At 34.4% G+C, this 15,112-nt stretch overlaps 1 protein-coding gene across 1 annotated transcript; it reads left to right on the plus strand.

The window, feature by feature from the left end:
- The first annotated feature begins 418 nt into the window (after positions 1-418).
- On the plus strand, positions 419-4,088 carry LOC109800107 (calmodulin-binding receptor-like cytoplasmic kinase 2). Its single transcript, XM_020360807.3, has 6 exons — positions 419-841; positions 1,175-1,416; positions 1,592-1,757; positions 1,926-2,015; positions 2,466-2,764; positions 3,395-4,088. The coding sequence occupies exons 1-6, from the start codon at positions 595-597 to the stop codon at positions 3,716-3,718; spliced, it is 1,368 nt and encodes a 455-aa protein (XP_020216396.1). The 5' UTR covers positions 419-594; the 3' UTR covers positions 3,719-4,088.
- The last annotated feature ends 11,024 nt before the right edge of the window (positions 4,089-15,112 follow it).

Genomic DNA, 15,112 nt, shown 5'->3' on the forward strand with positions numbered 1-15,112 from the left:
CTTTTAACAATATCCCTATTTATTAATATCTTATCTAAATACTTGGACAAATTCACTATTTTAATTTTCTTATTAGGAAAATATTTTTATTAAAAAACCATTTTTTATCATAATAGTAACTTATATAATTAACGTACATATTACCTCAAAAGACAAATAATGAGTAACATTACAATAGTTTGTAACACTTTATCTCAAAAGTTTTTCTCATCTCAGAAACAAAGTCAAAAAGACATGTTTATAACACATTTTGCAATATGAATCTAGGAAACCGCGTGGTGACTTAGACTGGTACATTGTGGTCCAACTACAGCTAGCCAAGGACTTGGAATGGTTTTGATGCTTTGTTCTTTTCTTGGTTGATGATCCTTTGACTTGTGGGATGTAACGATTAGGACTTTTACTTATAAAATAACTTGCAGTTGCAGGAGACAAATTGTCATTGAACTATTGCAAAATCTGTTTGGAATACAAGTCCAAATGAAATAACAACACATGGAAAGAAAAGAATACATGAAATGATAGCATCTGAGATCTTCTTCCTTTTAATTTTTGGCCACTAGAGATGATATGGAATAGCATTAGCTTCTTCAAATGAGGAAAACACCACCCCCCAGTTTGCATCAGTCTAACCAAAGAAAAAAGAATGTTGGTCTCCAAGATAGAGGTGCAGGCAATGGCAAGCATAGGCACAATGCTGAGAACCATACTCCTCTCACAAATTTCAAGTCTTCTTTGAAGAAATTTTTTACATTTTTTTTCTCTGGGAAAAGTAAAACAGCCTCAGAAGCTCCCCAAAGTGATGACAGAAAGAATACACACAAAGTTAGAGGGGTACCATGTAAGTCTGATGAATAATGGTTTGTGTTTTCTTTTCTACCATTTGATGATGTGAAGTGAATTCAAAGCATGTCTGGATTCACGTCAATTTTGGTTGGAACTTGGAAGTGATAACAATTAGTTGCTTTTCCAATGATTTTCGTGTGATTTTTACGTAAATGTGGATCATGTACCTGGAACCAAACACGCACTCATTGTGTTTTTTCTTGGTCAACCCTTTATGTACAATTTTTTTCAGGGTACTTAAATGAGGGGATGATAAATGCTTTTGGGGTACTCATCTTAGTACACAGTCATGTGTTTTTTCAAAACTGAATTTTCTTGGAATTTGCAGATTTCACAGATGTATCATCTGATAGTTCTAAGAATTCATCAAAAAGGGTGTTTTCTCATTCCTCTGCTTCATCTGGCAATTCAAGTAGTCAGCTTGGAATGGGAAACTTCACCTTTGAGGAAATTTACAAGGCAACAGCAAAGTTCTCCCATGATAAGAAGATTGGGGAAGGTGCTTTTGGAACAGTGTATAAGGGAAAGCTTATTGATGGATCCCTTGTAGCTATAAAGCGTGCCAAGAAGGTATGGCATAATGTTCGTCTTTTGATTATTCAACATCTCTAGAATATTTTCAATTGTGATTGAAGTTGATGTAAGAGAAGAAGGTTAGGTTAATCATATTAAACCTGATCACACAAGACTTCTTTAGTTTTATAGTTTTGATCAATGAGCCTGATCTAGTGAAGTTTCTTGGCAGGATTTACAAAACAGGAACTTAGCTGAGTTCAAGAATGAAATAAACACCTTGTCAAGAATTGAGCACAGGAACCTTGTAAGATGGTATGGATATTTGGAGCATGGAGATGAAAAGATTATTGTAGTTGAATATGTTAATAATGGAACTCTTCGGGAACATCTAGATGGTAAGTCCAAGTTTATAATGGAACTCTGTAAATGTGTTAGCAATCCCTCATGTACCAAATCTAGATCTGTGCTGTCTATTGGTATATGGTGCAGTTATAAAATACAACAATTGCTAATTTGCAATAGCCTATAATGACATACATAGAAATTGACAATTATTAATGCAGGTATTAAGGGAGATGGACTAGAAATTGGTGAGCGTCTAGACATAGCAATTGATGTTGCTCATGCAATTACTTACCTTCATATGTACACAGGTATGAGCCCTTAGAATTAGATTACAAAGTAAGAAATATGTAACAACAAATTTGGATCGCTTAACTGTTGCCCTATATCTACATGTATTCATAGCATGTCATTTGTAAAGGGTATGTTTAAATAAACTTCTTTAAAAACACTTATAGAAAAGAAAAATAAGAAGAAAAAATGAAATGTCTTTTATAAACTAAAATTAGTATATGCTTAAGTTAATTTATAGAAGTTTTCTAATTAATTTCTCCAAAATCTTATTTTTAACTTATGTGTAAGCTAGTTTTAATTTATGAAAAAATTTATGTTGATTTTCGTTCCTATTTTTTTTTTCTTCCTAGAAGTACATCTGAAGAGGTTTATCTAAACATGTCCGAAGTCTGCTAAAGTAATCTTATAACAATCTTTAGTCTCGTTTGTGCTCTTAATGCCAGAATGTGTGTGTTGTTTTTTGACAGATCATCCAATTATTCATAGGGACATCAAAGCATCAAATATCTTAATCACTGATAAACTACAGGCCAAAGTGGCAGACTTTGGTTTTGCTAGGTTGGGAGCAGAAGATCCAAGTGCAACCCATGTTTCAACTCAAATTAAAGGAACAGCAGGCTACATGGATCCTGATTATATGCGAACACAACAACTCTCTGAAAAGAGTGACGTTTATTCCTTTGGGGTGTTGCTAGTTGAAATGATGACAGGAAGATATCCAGTTGAACCACAGAGACCCCTCAGTGAGAGAGTTACAATTAAGTGGGTAAGTGGGAGCAAACTACCAAATAGATTGCTAAAACAAAAAAAACAAGTATTTTTACTCCATGAAAACATGCATCATTTTAGAATGAATAGTGATTGGTTCAATTATCTCTCACAAAATATTGAAAACATAAAGAGATTTTTGTGCAGCATCTTTGTTATTCTAAGCATCCTAGTTATTCTAATGCCAAAAGAAGTTGAAGTTAGTATCTCTGTTTACGGAAATGGATTCTCTCAATTGAGATTTTATTCTATCAAGTGGAAATTCTTACATTCAAAAGTCCTTTTTCTTTATCATTTAAATTCTCTCTGTAATTTTTAATCAAGGACTGAGATTCTGCTAGACAGAAATGTCATATGAGAGAATCCAAATCCTGGACTAATATCTTCATTTATAGTAGATGTTGCTTGATAATTATTCTCTTCAAGAGAGTTTTAAGTCACAAATTTAGTTCTACACAACTTATTTAGTTTCAAGCCATACATTGGAGTCATTGACTTATACAATCATTCTACTGGATATATTTTTCTCTTCATGTACCTCTCTCTCATAACACTTATAAATGATCAAGAAAAGTAGCAAATTTGGCATTATGAACCCCTCAATTGGTATAATTTGCATGGCATTCAGGCAATGCAGATGCTGAAACAAGGAGAGTCTGTGATTGCCATGGATCCAAGACTGAGGAGAAATCCAGCCTCAAACAAGGCAGTGGAGAAGGTTCTCAAGATAGCTTTCCAATGCCTTGCACCGTCGAGACGATCACGGCCATCTATGAAGAGTTGTGCAGAGGTTCTGTGGGATATCCGTAAAGATTTTAAAGAAAAAACATCTTCTCATCCTCCTCGTGGTTCTCACCATTCTGCAGATTTCCCTCGAAGAGATGCTAGGAAGAATAGGCATATGACGTTTGGTATTGAAGATGGTAAAGACTATAAATTTGTATCTTCGTAACCAAAATTCACATTTGAAGTTTGTTCATTGATTGTTCTGATAGTCAACACATGTCTACCACAGCTCTTGTTTGTATTATGTTCAATTGTTCATTATTTGAAGCTGTTAGTTTCATGAGGTTTTTCCTTCTTCCATTTTGAAATTCTCAAGGTTTTAGATTTTTTGAGATCAAATGGGCGAGGGTGAATTACAAAAAATAATGGGAAACCTTTGATTTTGGTGTGCACTAGTTTTGTCTTCTGTTTTGTATTTGTCTGTATCATCTTTTATATGATAACTTCGAATGTTCTGTAGAGGCTATTGTAAACGGTGAGAATGTAATGATTGACTTCAATACTGTGATTGTAAATTTGGAGAGTTATGGTTTTAATATGGAATTTTTATATTTGGTTCATAACACTTGGCCTGTAGAAAAAAGGCTTAGTAGATAATTTGATGAAAAAACCTTAATCGGTATTCAATAGTGTTAGCAGAAGCCTAACATTGAAGGACGTCCAACTTAAATTGAAAGACCGAAGTGACATCCACTAGACAACTTTAAACGAAGACGAAAAGAAGTTAACAAAAATGTGGTTAACAGTTACGAGTTAAGTCCAACATCGGTTGGGCATGTTGGTGGCTTTCAAACTTAGCTTATAAAAATGAAATAGGTTTTTTGAAATTAGCTTATAAAAATGAAATAGACTTTGTGAAAACACAAGCCGAAAATTTGTTTTTCTTTTATGTATTTTTTCATGCTTTAGGAAAAAGGAAAAAAGAGAGAAAAATGTTTTTTATTGCATGAGTATTTCTTTCTTATCTTCAAAGAATATTTGAAGTACTTCATTTAGTGAAAAAAAATCACTTGTATCCTTTTCATTTTTATTAAATAGGTTTTTAGGTTACAGATTTTTATTAAATAGTTTATGGTTATTTTATTTATTTTTAGAATTTAATTTACTTTCTTCATTTTTTTAATTAATATTAAAAGTATTATTAAGACGGAAGAATAGTATTGATTTTTTTTAAAAATTAGAAAATTAAAAGTGATGTTATTAATAATAAGATATGTTAATTTTTAAAACAACTTTTATTCTCTTCTAACTTTTATGTAACTCAACTAAGACATGTATCTTCAATACATATCTAACAATTTAACAACTTAATCAATTATAGTTGTATATAACTTTACAACTTATTTATTCATTAACTCATAATTTAGTAACATAAATATCACTACATATTATTCCATCTTTATATAATATTCATCACGTAAACAAATCATCATCCTCCAATTATAAAATAACTTAAAACATCTTATATAAATCATACAACTCATGTCCAATGTCATATACCCTAAATATCCAACATTATTGAGACAAGGGCTTACTGTCTCACCCACGCCCAACATTAAACTCTTTGCGTCCAGCGTGGATGAGGTCAAAAGCCTCCCACTCTCTCATGCTTGATGTGACCCCAACTAGGCAAAGGGCTTCTGCTTGACTCACACTCGACGTCACTTTATTGGGACTTGACATCAATTCAGGTAGAGACGATTCTCCTTCATCACGCTTGATTTCATTCAAACTCATTGATCAAGTTAGAGATAATTCTCTCTCCTCACGCGCGGTGTGATAGACTATGGCCAAGGCCAAGGAATCCAATAGGTGATATCTTAAAAGAACCAAGAGGAATGAGATGATCTTAAAGACCTTTTTCATATGTTTGTACATATAGTAGTTTCTTTGTATAAGCTTATTTTTGCCTTTGTATTTGTGAGGCACTTTACTTGCTTTTATTAGTGATTGTATATTGTTTTTAGGGTGGGTTACTTGGAGAGTTTAACTCCATTTAACCTCCTTTGTTGATACATTCATTTTATATTTTTTCAGTAAGGAAAAAGGGGTGGCATTTAACAATGCTTGAGGGTGTGACTAGTAATTGGGCCAGAACTGGGCCTAGGCAAAATTTTGCATATTAGACTCATTTTGCTCCTAATTTTTTATAGATTTGATTTAGCTAGGTCTCATCATCATATGATGAACCTAACTAAACCAAATCAAATATTTTTGAAATAAATCATGGAGCATTTTTGAGCCTTGGCCGCCTAGCTCATTCCTTTTATTGTTGGCTGAAATTCCGAAATTTCTAGCTTCTCCTACAAGTTTTGAAGCTTGCCTTCCAAGCTTCTAAACCTTAGTAGGTTTGGCTGACCTTATCATGGTTCTTAAGTGAACCATGGTCAAGGTTAGCTTCTCCTACAAGTTTTAGAAACCATGGATGGTTAGCTACACCTTACCATGGTTCCTAGTGAACCATGGTTAAGGTTAACTTCTCCTAGAAGCTACCTCTCCCTATATATTTGTAAATCCCTCTCTTGTAATCACTTTTGAACATTTTGAGAAATAGAAATCATATTTCTTTCTCATTCAAGAGTCTTATAAACCGTAGAGAACTCTCTCTCTAAGGTTTCTATCAAAGTTTCTTCAAACTTTGCCTTGGTTCCTCAAGCTTCCTTCACAAGCTAGGAAGTAACTGAACCTACTCCATTGCTTCTCCACCATTGGAGAATCCTCCAAGGTGATTCCGCCACCTTAAGGAGTTCTACCTCAAAAGTTCTTCGGTCCTTTGCATGGAGGCTTGGTTGAACAACAATCTTCTCCAAGTGCTTCCATCACGGTGTCACCAATATTACGCTCAACGTGAGTGAGATAAAACACCCTTGATTAGGTCACACCCAATGTGATGATGAGTTTTGCACTTGGAAAAAGCTCAATTCATCCAAATTCACCTAAAACTTAGAAATTTACCAACATGCAACATATAATTTGACTTTTAGGCATCCTAAACAACTAAAAAACAACATGCAACCATTACACTCCAAAATCACCAAATTCTACTCTCAAACAACTCATCTCATCATTCATACAACTCAACTACACATAATGATCATAAACAGCCGCAACACTTATGCATCAATAGTTTCAATTTAACAAATTTCTTTTACCTCTAGTTGATTAACTAAGAAGAAGGAAGCAACTTGCACGACCCCAACTTGGTATTCTTGGCTCCTCAAGCTTCAAGTCACCGACAATCACCTTGGATCAACTATATTAAAGGATTAAAGAAGGTCTTTAAGTAGAAAGAGGGAGGAGAAAGATTTGGATTTCAGAGAACTTCTCTCTAACTTTTCTCTAGAATTTCTTAAAATATGAACTTATGATGTTTACAAAAATCTTATATACTCTTCCTTAAGTTGAATAAACTAATCTCTAACTCACCTACCTTAGAGTAGGCATGGCAACAGAGTGGGATGGGTATAGGTTTCATGATATTGTTAAGTCTCATTTATACATATGTTTAGATAGGAATTATTGAACAATTCCACTCACTCCATGCACTCTTGCAATATAATTGTTCTCTTTTTGATTCAATTTTTTTGCAGATATAGCTAACCTAAAACTCATCTAATAATACCCTGATACACCTCATTCTTTGTGCAGGTATTGAGTTAAATAATTGAGGTTGAAGACCCATTGGATTGGAAATTAGAAGAGCTAAGGAGCAGGAGAAGCATCATTGCGCCGGACGCAGACTACCCGTGTCGGGCTTGAGAAACACAAAGACCATCACATCTGCACTTCAGCATTGCACTGGGCGTAAGAGCATCCACACTGGGCGTGATTCAAAACAGAGAGCACTCAAAACTCTATGGAAGACATTGAGCCGGGCGCATGCGCATCCGTGCCGGGCGTGATTCAAGACAGAGAGTAATTACCTCCTCTAAAAGACCTTGTGTCGGGCACGAAGTATAATGCGTCGGGCGTGTAAACCCTATCCTGTCTCCCTCAACTCGTATTTGATCAAATCTTCGAGGCTCATTCCCTCATTCACACATTGGGCGACTTCTAGGAGCTGTGGAAGGGATTCCCGGTGCTTGGGACCGTTCGTGTGTGGGTCTTCCTTCGGTTCTTCCATCTCTATTTTTGTTTCATCCTTATTGTTTTGAGCGGTTTTACCCATTGTTTTGTGGGGTTAGATGTAACCAACATAAATCTCTTGTATTCTTCACATTATCAATGATATATATATGTTGTTTCATTCATTGTTGTGTTATGTTTCTAATTTTAATGCTTGCTTTGGATTGATTCTCCTTTGCTTGATATAGAGTCCATTGGGTATTGGAAAATAGCCTTTTGAACTAGCTCTAAAATAAATACCTAGTGGGAAATGTATCTAGGAATGGAGCTTGACCCATTAGTAGTCTTAAACTCTAACCCGTAATGCAGGTGTAGGTATTGGATACTCAAGAAATTGATATTCATTATCTGCACCTAGACTTTTGTTTTAAGGGATTAGATTTAAGTAAACTTATGGGTTGACTAGGCAATGAATGTAACAAGAGAACAAAGATTCATTAGTGTGAAGTTCAATGATATCTGACCCCACAATCTTACAAACTCACAACACCATTTCTGTCCCTTCCCCACACACAATTTATATTATAGTTTTGAAATTCCAGTAGTCATAATCTTTACTTCAAATGCATGACAATCTATGAAAAATTGGGATTATTCTTTAGTCATAAATAATCATTAAATGCTTGTTTTACCTAACTAGTCCCTGTGGATACGATTTAAATTTACTACTTGAACGGCCAGTACACTTGCCGTGTTTGAGTTCATTGTCAGAGTTAAAACGATTTATGATGAGAAAAAAAATTAATTTCAAAGAAAATCTAAACAAGTTTTTGGCACAGTTGCTGGGGACTAGTTAAGGCAATTTAGTATTTATAGCTATTTGTGACTTTTACTTTAGCAATTCATTATTCGAGCTGACTTGTGCACTCTAGTCTTCTGTTTCTCTATATGCAAGGAACTATTTGAACTAGAGGGACCAAATCTCCTGAGCCGCTGCGAGTGATACTAAGATTGAACGTACAACAAGGAGAAATGATAGCAACAGGAGGAGGAGAATTAGGGTGGAGAGGTCGAAAGACTGTGTTGTACCCTTTCATTCAGAGAGCCTTGAGGTCTCTTTCAGTCAAGCTCGGGACAGTAAACAAGCGCTTCCTGGGAGGCAACCCAGAGATCTAAACTTTGTTTTATGTTTTTCTCATTTCATTCGCGTTTTGGATTTCAGTACTAATGTTTGTTATATATAGTTGTTTTATGTTATATGTTGTTTGTGTTATATGTTAATTGTTAGAATCATGCTTGAGTGGGTAAATATAGGGTACATCTTGTTTGGAGTGTGAGGAATGAGGCAACTCTGTTTCTTGGTGGAGATAAGGCCTTCTCTTAAAGAAAAAAACTTAGGTAAATTGACCATGTAAGTGGCGATACGCCGAGCGTAACTCTTTTGCGCCTGGCCTAGTAATCAATTTTTGGTCTCTAGAACCACCACGTCGGGCGCGTCGATGTCACGCCCAGCGCAATATCATATTTGGAACCTCTTGGACTTTTACTGATACTAAGCCGATGCACAACATCCCTGACACCCAATATTTATCTATTTCAATCATGTTTCTTTATGTGCTATTTGTGTGCTTTATGTTGCATTGTCACAGTCCATTTCTGTGTGCATCCATGTTGTGCTTAATTTTGGTCTAAGGATATTCTCCATTTTTCTATATTTGCTTGGTCATCACTGTGTATATTTTTTTTGTGCTCACCATTTTTTTTTCATGATTACACTTCGAGACCACTCCCGGCTACCAATTCCTCTCTACTGTGGACTTTCATGCATATACTGGTTGGCCCGGGGACCAGGCCCCTAAGTTTGGGGGAGTGGAGCTGCTGATGCTGATGGAGCTGATAATGGTGGAGCAGCCCCTAGAGATGATGATGACCAAACTCAATAGATTGATGCATATGGAGTTTACCTTAGTTTACCTTTTATGTTTATCGCATTTTATTTTTATGTCTTTTATTTTTCGTGATTTAGATTTAATGTAGCTGTTTATGTTTAAAAATATGTGGTTGGTTTACTTTTTGTAACTATCCTGCTAATAGCACGGGTATTGGTTTTGTTGATACTTGGTGTGTTTGTGGTCATTTCTGAATTATGGTTTGCTTGATACTTGTTGTGTATGTGCCTTAGATATTTTCAATTCACGTTAGAACCTTAGTTCATGACTAGTTGCATATGGGTTTCAATTTTGATCATAGGGCTAAGCCAAGTTTGATAATCTTTGGATGTATAGCCTTGTGAGGTTTGAGCCTCTGAATGCTGATGAGTGAACTACGCTTAAGTTGCATGATAGACTTTGCTTGAGTTTCCTTGGTGGTATGCTAATGTTGTGCATTTATATGATCAAGACATTCATATGTCCCTATTTTTCTAACCATCTAAGCCAAAAAACCACCTCCACATTTCACTTGACCCATAACTTCCTAAGCCTAAACACCACACCTTTTACTTATCCTAAATTGTGAAAAATTAACCATAACCCTTGCTTTGGTTAAGAGAGTAATTGATGACATGAGACAAGTTTGGGGGAGTTGAAGAATGAAGGTTTCTGGGAAAAGGAAAGTATATGGTCATTCATTTAAAAAAAAAACAAGAAGAGAAGAGAAAACAAAACAAAAATATAAGGATGCAAAAGTGTAAATATGCATCACATAAAGGCTAGTGGCTTGGGTTCGGTTAAGGACATGTTCTAAAATGTTGTAATGGGTTATAGAGAGGGATATCATTGTAAAAAATCTCAATTGCTCTCTTAAGCCATAACACTTTTAATCTTTGACAAACCATAAGATTGTTATTGTTTGACCCAAATTGCCCTAACAAAGACCTTGTGATAAGTGCCTACATTTGCCTTACCATTGGTTCCATTTGGAAACGGAGAGCAAAGTTGAATTATGTGGCGTGAGTAGTAGATTTGAGAGAAACACTCACCCTGATACACCAGTGTGCACAGAGAGAAATACTTTTCTAGTGAGGATGCATTCATAGATGATCATTAACTTTCCTCAGCTCTTTGATCTCTTTTGAAACCTTTGTTTGCACCTTGTCATGTGCCATTGCCATAATTGTGACTAAAAGTTCATCTAAGGTTCGTGCTTTTGAAAATAAAATCCAAGTAAGCTAGAATTTAAGAATTTGACATACATGCATTGCTTGGTATCTGCCAGATCAATTACCTGTTGCTTGAGGGCAAGCAAGGTTCTATGTTTGGGGGAGTTGTTAAGTCTCATTTATACATATGTTTAGATAGGAATTATTGAACAATTCCACTCACCCCATGCACTCTTGCAATATAATTGTTCTCTTTTTGATTCAAATTTTGTGCAGATATAGCTAACCCAAAACTCATCTAACAATACCCTGATATACCTCATTTTTTGTGCAGGTATTGAGTTAAAGAGTTAAGATTGAAGACATATTGGATTGGAAATTGAAAGAGCTAAGGAGCAGGAGAAGCATCATTGCGCCGAGCCTAGACTACCCGTGTCGGGCTTGAGAAACACAGAGAGCATCACCTCTGCACTTCAGCATTGCACCGGGCGCAAGAGCATCCGTGCCGGGCGTGATTCAAAACAGAGAGCACTCAAAACTCTTTGGAAGACATTGCACCGGGCGCATGTGCATCCGTGTCGGGTGTGATTCAAGACAGAGAGTAATTACCTCTCTAGAAGAACCTACGCCGGGTGCGAAGTATAACGCGTTGGGCGTGTAAACCCTATCCTGTCTCCCCCAGCTCGTATTTGATCAAATCTTCGAGGCTCATTCCCTCATTCACACATTGGGCGACTTCTAGGAGCTGTGGAAGAGATTCCTGGTGCTTGGGACCGTTCGTGTGTGGGTCTTTCCTTCGATTCTTCCATCTCTATTTTTGTTTCATCCTCATTGTTTTGAGTGATTTTACCCATTGTTTTGTGACGTTAGATGTAACCAACGTAAATATCTTGTAATCTTCACATTATCAATGATATATATATGTTATTGTTTCATTCATTGTTGTGTTATGTTTCTAATTTTAATGCTTGCTTTGGATTGATTCTCCTTTGCTTGATATAGAGTCCATTGGCTATTGGAAAATAGCCTTTTGAACTAGCTCTAAAACAAATACCTAGTGGGAAATGTATCTAGGAATGGAGCTTGGCCCATTAGCAGTCTTAAACCCGAACCCGTAATGCAGGTGTAGGTATTGGATACTGAAGGAATTGATATTCACTATATGTACCTAGGCTTTTGCTCTAAGGGATTAGATTTGAGTAAACTTATGGGTTGACTAGGCAATGAATGTAACAAGAGAACAAAGATTCATTAGTGTGAAGTTCGGTGATATCTGACCCACAATCTTACAAACTCACAACACAATTTCTGTCCCTTCCACACATACACAATTTATATTGTAGTTTTGAAATTCCAATAGTCATAATCTTTACTTCAAATGCATGACAATCTATGAAAAATCGGGATTATTCTTTAGTCACAAATAGTCATTAAATGCTTGTTTTACCTAACTAGTCCCTGTGGATACGATTTAAATTTACTACTTGAACGGTCTGTACACTTGTCATGTTTGAGTTCTTTGTCAGAGTTAAAACGATTTATGATGAGAACAAAAATTAATTTCAATGAAAATCTCAACAGATATCCATCCTCGTCCCCGCAATTCAAACCAATCCTTGTCCCCGTTCCCGCGATTCAAACTCATCCTTGTCCCCATCCCCGATAACTGATAGGTATGTAATTTTTGTCCCATCCATGTTCATGTCGGATATCGGGTATACTTATACCCATAAAAAATTAATTATTTTTTTTGCAAAAAAAAATAAATAATATTTTTAGCTTATCTTTCTGTTATATTACAATGGTAATTGGGTTGTTTGTCTATCTCATATTTTAATCAAGAAACTTCTTAATAATTAAACAACCATAAATGTTTCATATCATAATAAACAACCACACATAATTAAAATCTTACAAATTAAACAATCACAAATATTGAGTAATGTCACAAATAAACAACCATAATATTGAGTTGATATAACAAAATAAATTGAAATTTCTCAAATCAAAAATAGAATTCATCTTGCAAGTAAAATCAGGGATGGGGACAGGGACGATGATGGGGACGGGGACGAGGACGGAGCGGGTAAGTATATACCCGTTCTCATCCTCGTCCCCAGTTTAATATTTCGGGTTTTACCTGTATCTGATTAAATCGAGTATTCCCTGTCAAAGTTAGGAGATGTTTAGATATTATCCATGAGTACGAGTTTATTTGTCATCCCTACCTTAAAGACAACTTAACTCTCAAGGAACCCTTGACCCTTAAAGTTCTAAAACAACAACTTACAATTTAATCATGTATCATACATATAATTAAATTAAACACCCCAAAATAAATAGTGTTACATGGATCACCACTATAAAGCTCACATTAGCTTCGGGGAAGGAATTAGAGATCCTTTGTCTGTAACAATCTAACATAGTCCCTACACTTAATGGAATCGATGACTAACAACGGAAACAAAATACACCTACCTAAGGTTAACACGTAAGTAGTTCCTAGATATGCAAGAGACAATACATACACATGTGCATAGTTGAAATAAACAAGTATATATACATATGACTATACAACAATTCAAGTGTAACCCTAGGTTGCCTACCATTGGTTACATCAGATTGACCCAATGAAAGTCATCTACCAGCATGACCTTGCAAAATTTAAACATGCCTCTAGCTAACCCTACCCTATTTTCATGTAAACATGATCATCATAATTCAACCACAAAGAAACATGCATGGGTACTCTAGAGCAAAAAGAATACAACATGATATAATTATAGAATAAAAGTATATATACTAATCACCAACATGTAGACCATACACAACATCACCTCATGGATTACAACACCACAACAAATCAACAAGGCATCCAACAACTTACAATCGTAGATAACTCAACCACATATGACAAATTATATTTCACCATATCAATGTCATTCAACCATGAAATCAGCAAGCATATAAACAACATTAAATCACACCATATCATATGCATACACCTTAACTACACATTCACCTGTGGAGATCTTTTACACCAATGTAAGTAATCTAAAGGGGGTATATTGGTTTAGGATTTCATAGGATTTTAAAAGACTTTTTTTGAGTAGAAAAATCTATTGGTATTCGATCAAGATTTTATGTCACTTAAAAATAATGCAGTGGTATTCAATCTAGATTTTCAAGATTTTTTAAAGAGTCAATTAAAATCTATTGGTATTCATTTGAGACTTTTTACAACTTAAAAATAATCCATTGGTATTCAAAAATATTAGGATTTTAAAGAATTTTTGTATTAGAGAGATTTTGAAGGACTTTTTAGTAGTATCTATAAATACCAAATTCATAAAACAATCTCATCCAAACCCATCAGATTTTAGAGGATTGTTCGAAATGACTTTTCAAGTGTTTCAAGAATTTCCAAGTGAGTTTTTCATCTTTTTTTTTTCTATGCTCATGTCTTCTTCAATTTTTTTCTCTCGCTAATAATACTACATTACTACTAATGTATAATATTGTACTACTATTCTCATTTTATTCCCTTATTTGGTGAAACTTCTATACGTAAATGATAGTGTCATTGACTTGCTCTATTTTTCTCTCCGTTCTCTTTAATTGACTTGCTATATTTTACTCTACTTAGTTGAGATTGTTCCTCAGTTATATAACACAGAAAATGCTTAAAATTTTAACTTTTAAGTAGTAATTCTTTTTATAACACGCGTCAAGAAAAGGGAAAGGTGAAAGCTAAAATTGATATTATAATTTCTATAATCAAATGTAGATCTTTAAGACCTTCTAATCAATTTAGATTTACTAGAACAAAAAAAACAGTATATAAAATATGAATTTGAGTTAGGGTTTCTGTGAGTGGAATGAGATGATAAGAATGGATTTTAATTGGGGGAAGAATTCTCTCAACAAAAAAACTGTGATCTTTCTCCCTCTCTTGAATTTATTGTTATTATCCTTCCCATATATGACTCAATAATTATTTTATTTCTTCTTTTTATTATGAATTTTATTTTTAAATTTTTATATTGAGAAATTAGGATTTTCTATGTTTAAAAAAGAAAATTGATATAAGACATTGCAATATCTTAGAATTTAATACTAAAAATATTTTTTCACGAGTGAATAATTGAAAACAATTAAAAAATTAAAAAAATATTTTGTACCTATAACAAATTTCAGATATTTTTTTCTTCTAGTTGATGTTTATAAATTTCTAAGATTTTAAATGAATAAAAGTGTATGAAAGGCAAACTTTCACTCAAATACCAATATAAAATGAAAGGACATATTTAATTATAAGAGAGTAGAGTAACTGTCCTATTATTTTTTAATCATTTATAAATTTATAAATAAAATATTTTAAATCACAAATTATAA

This window comes from Cajanus cajan, chromosome 3, assembly GCF_000230855.2.
Source record: "Cajanus cajan strain Asha chromosome 3, NIPB_CcT2T_4, whole genome shotgun sequence".
Lineage (NCBI taxonomy): Eukaryota > Viridiplantae > Streptophyta > Magnoliopsida > Fabales > Fabaceae > Cajanus > Cajanus cajan.

What these genes read in the sequence shown, in the direction of transcription:
- LOC109800107 (XM_020360807.3), top strand. Translation starts at nt 595, where the DNA reads ATGAGGAAAACACCACCCCCCAGTTTGCATCAGTCTAACCAAAGAAAA. An exon ending in TCTTCGGGAACATCTAGATG is followed by an intron (nt 1,758 to 1,925) that starts GTAAGTCCAAGT and finishes TTATTAATGCAG; the next exon opens with GTATTAAGGGAGATGGACTA. An exon ending in TTACCTTCATATGTACACAG is followed by an intron (nt 2,016 to 2,465) that starts GTATGAGCCCTT and finishes GTTTTTTGACAG; the next exon opens with ATCATCCAATTATTCATAGG.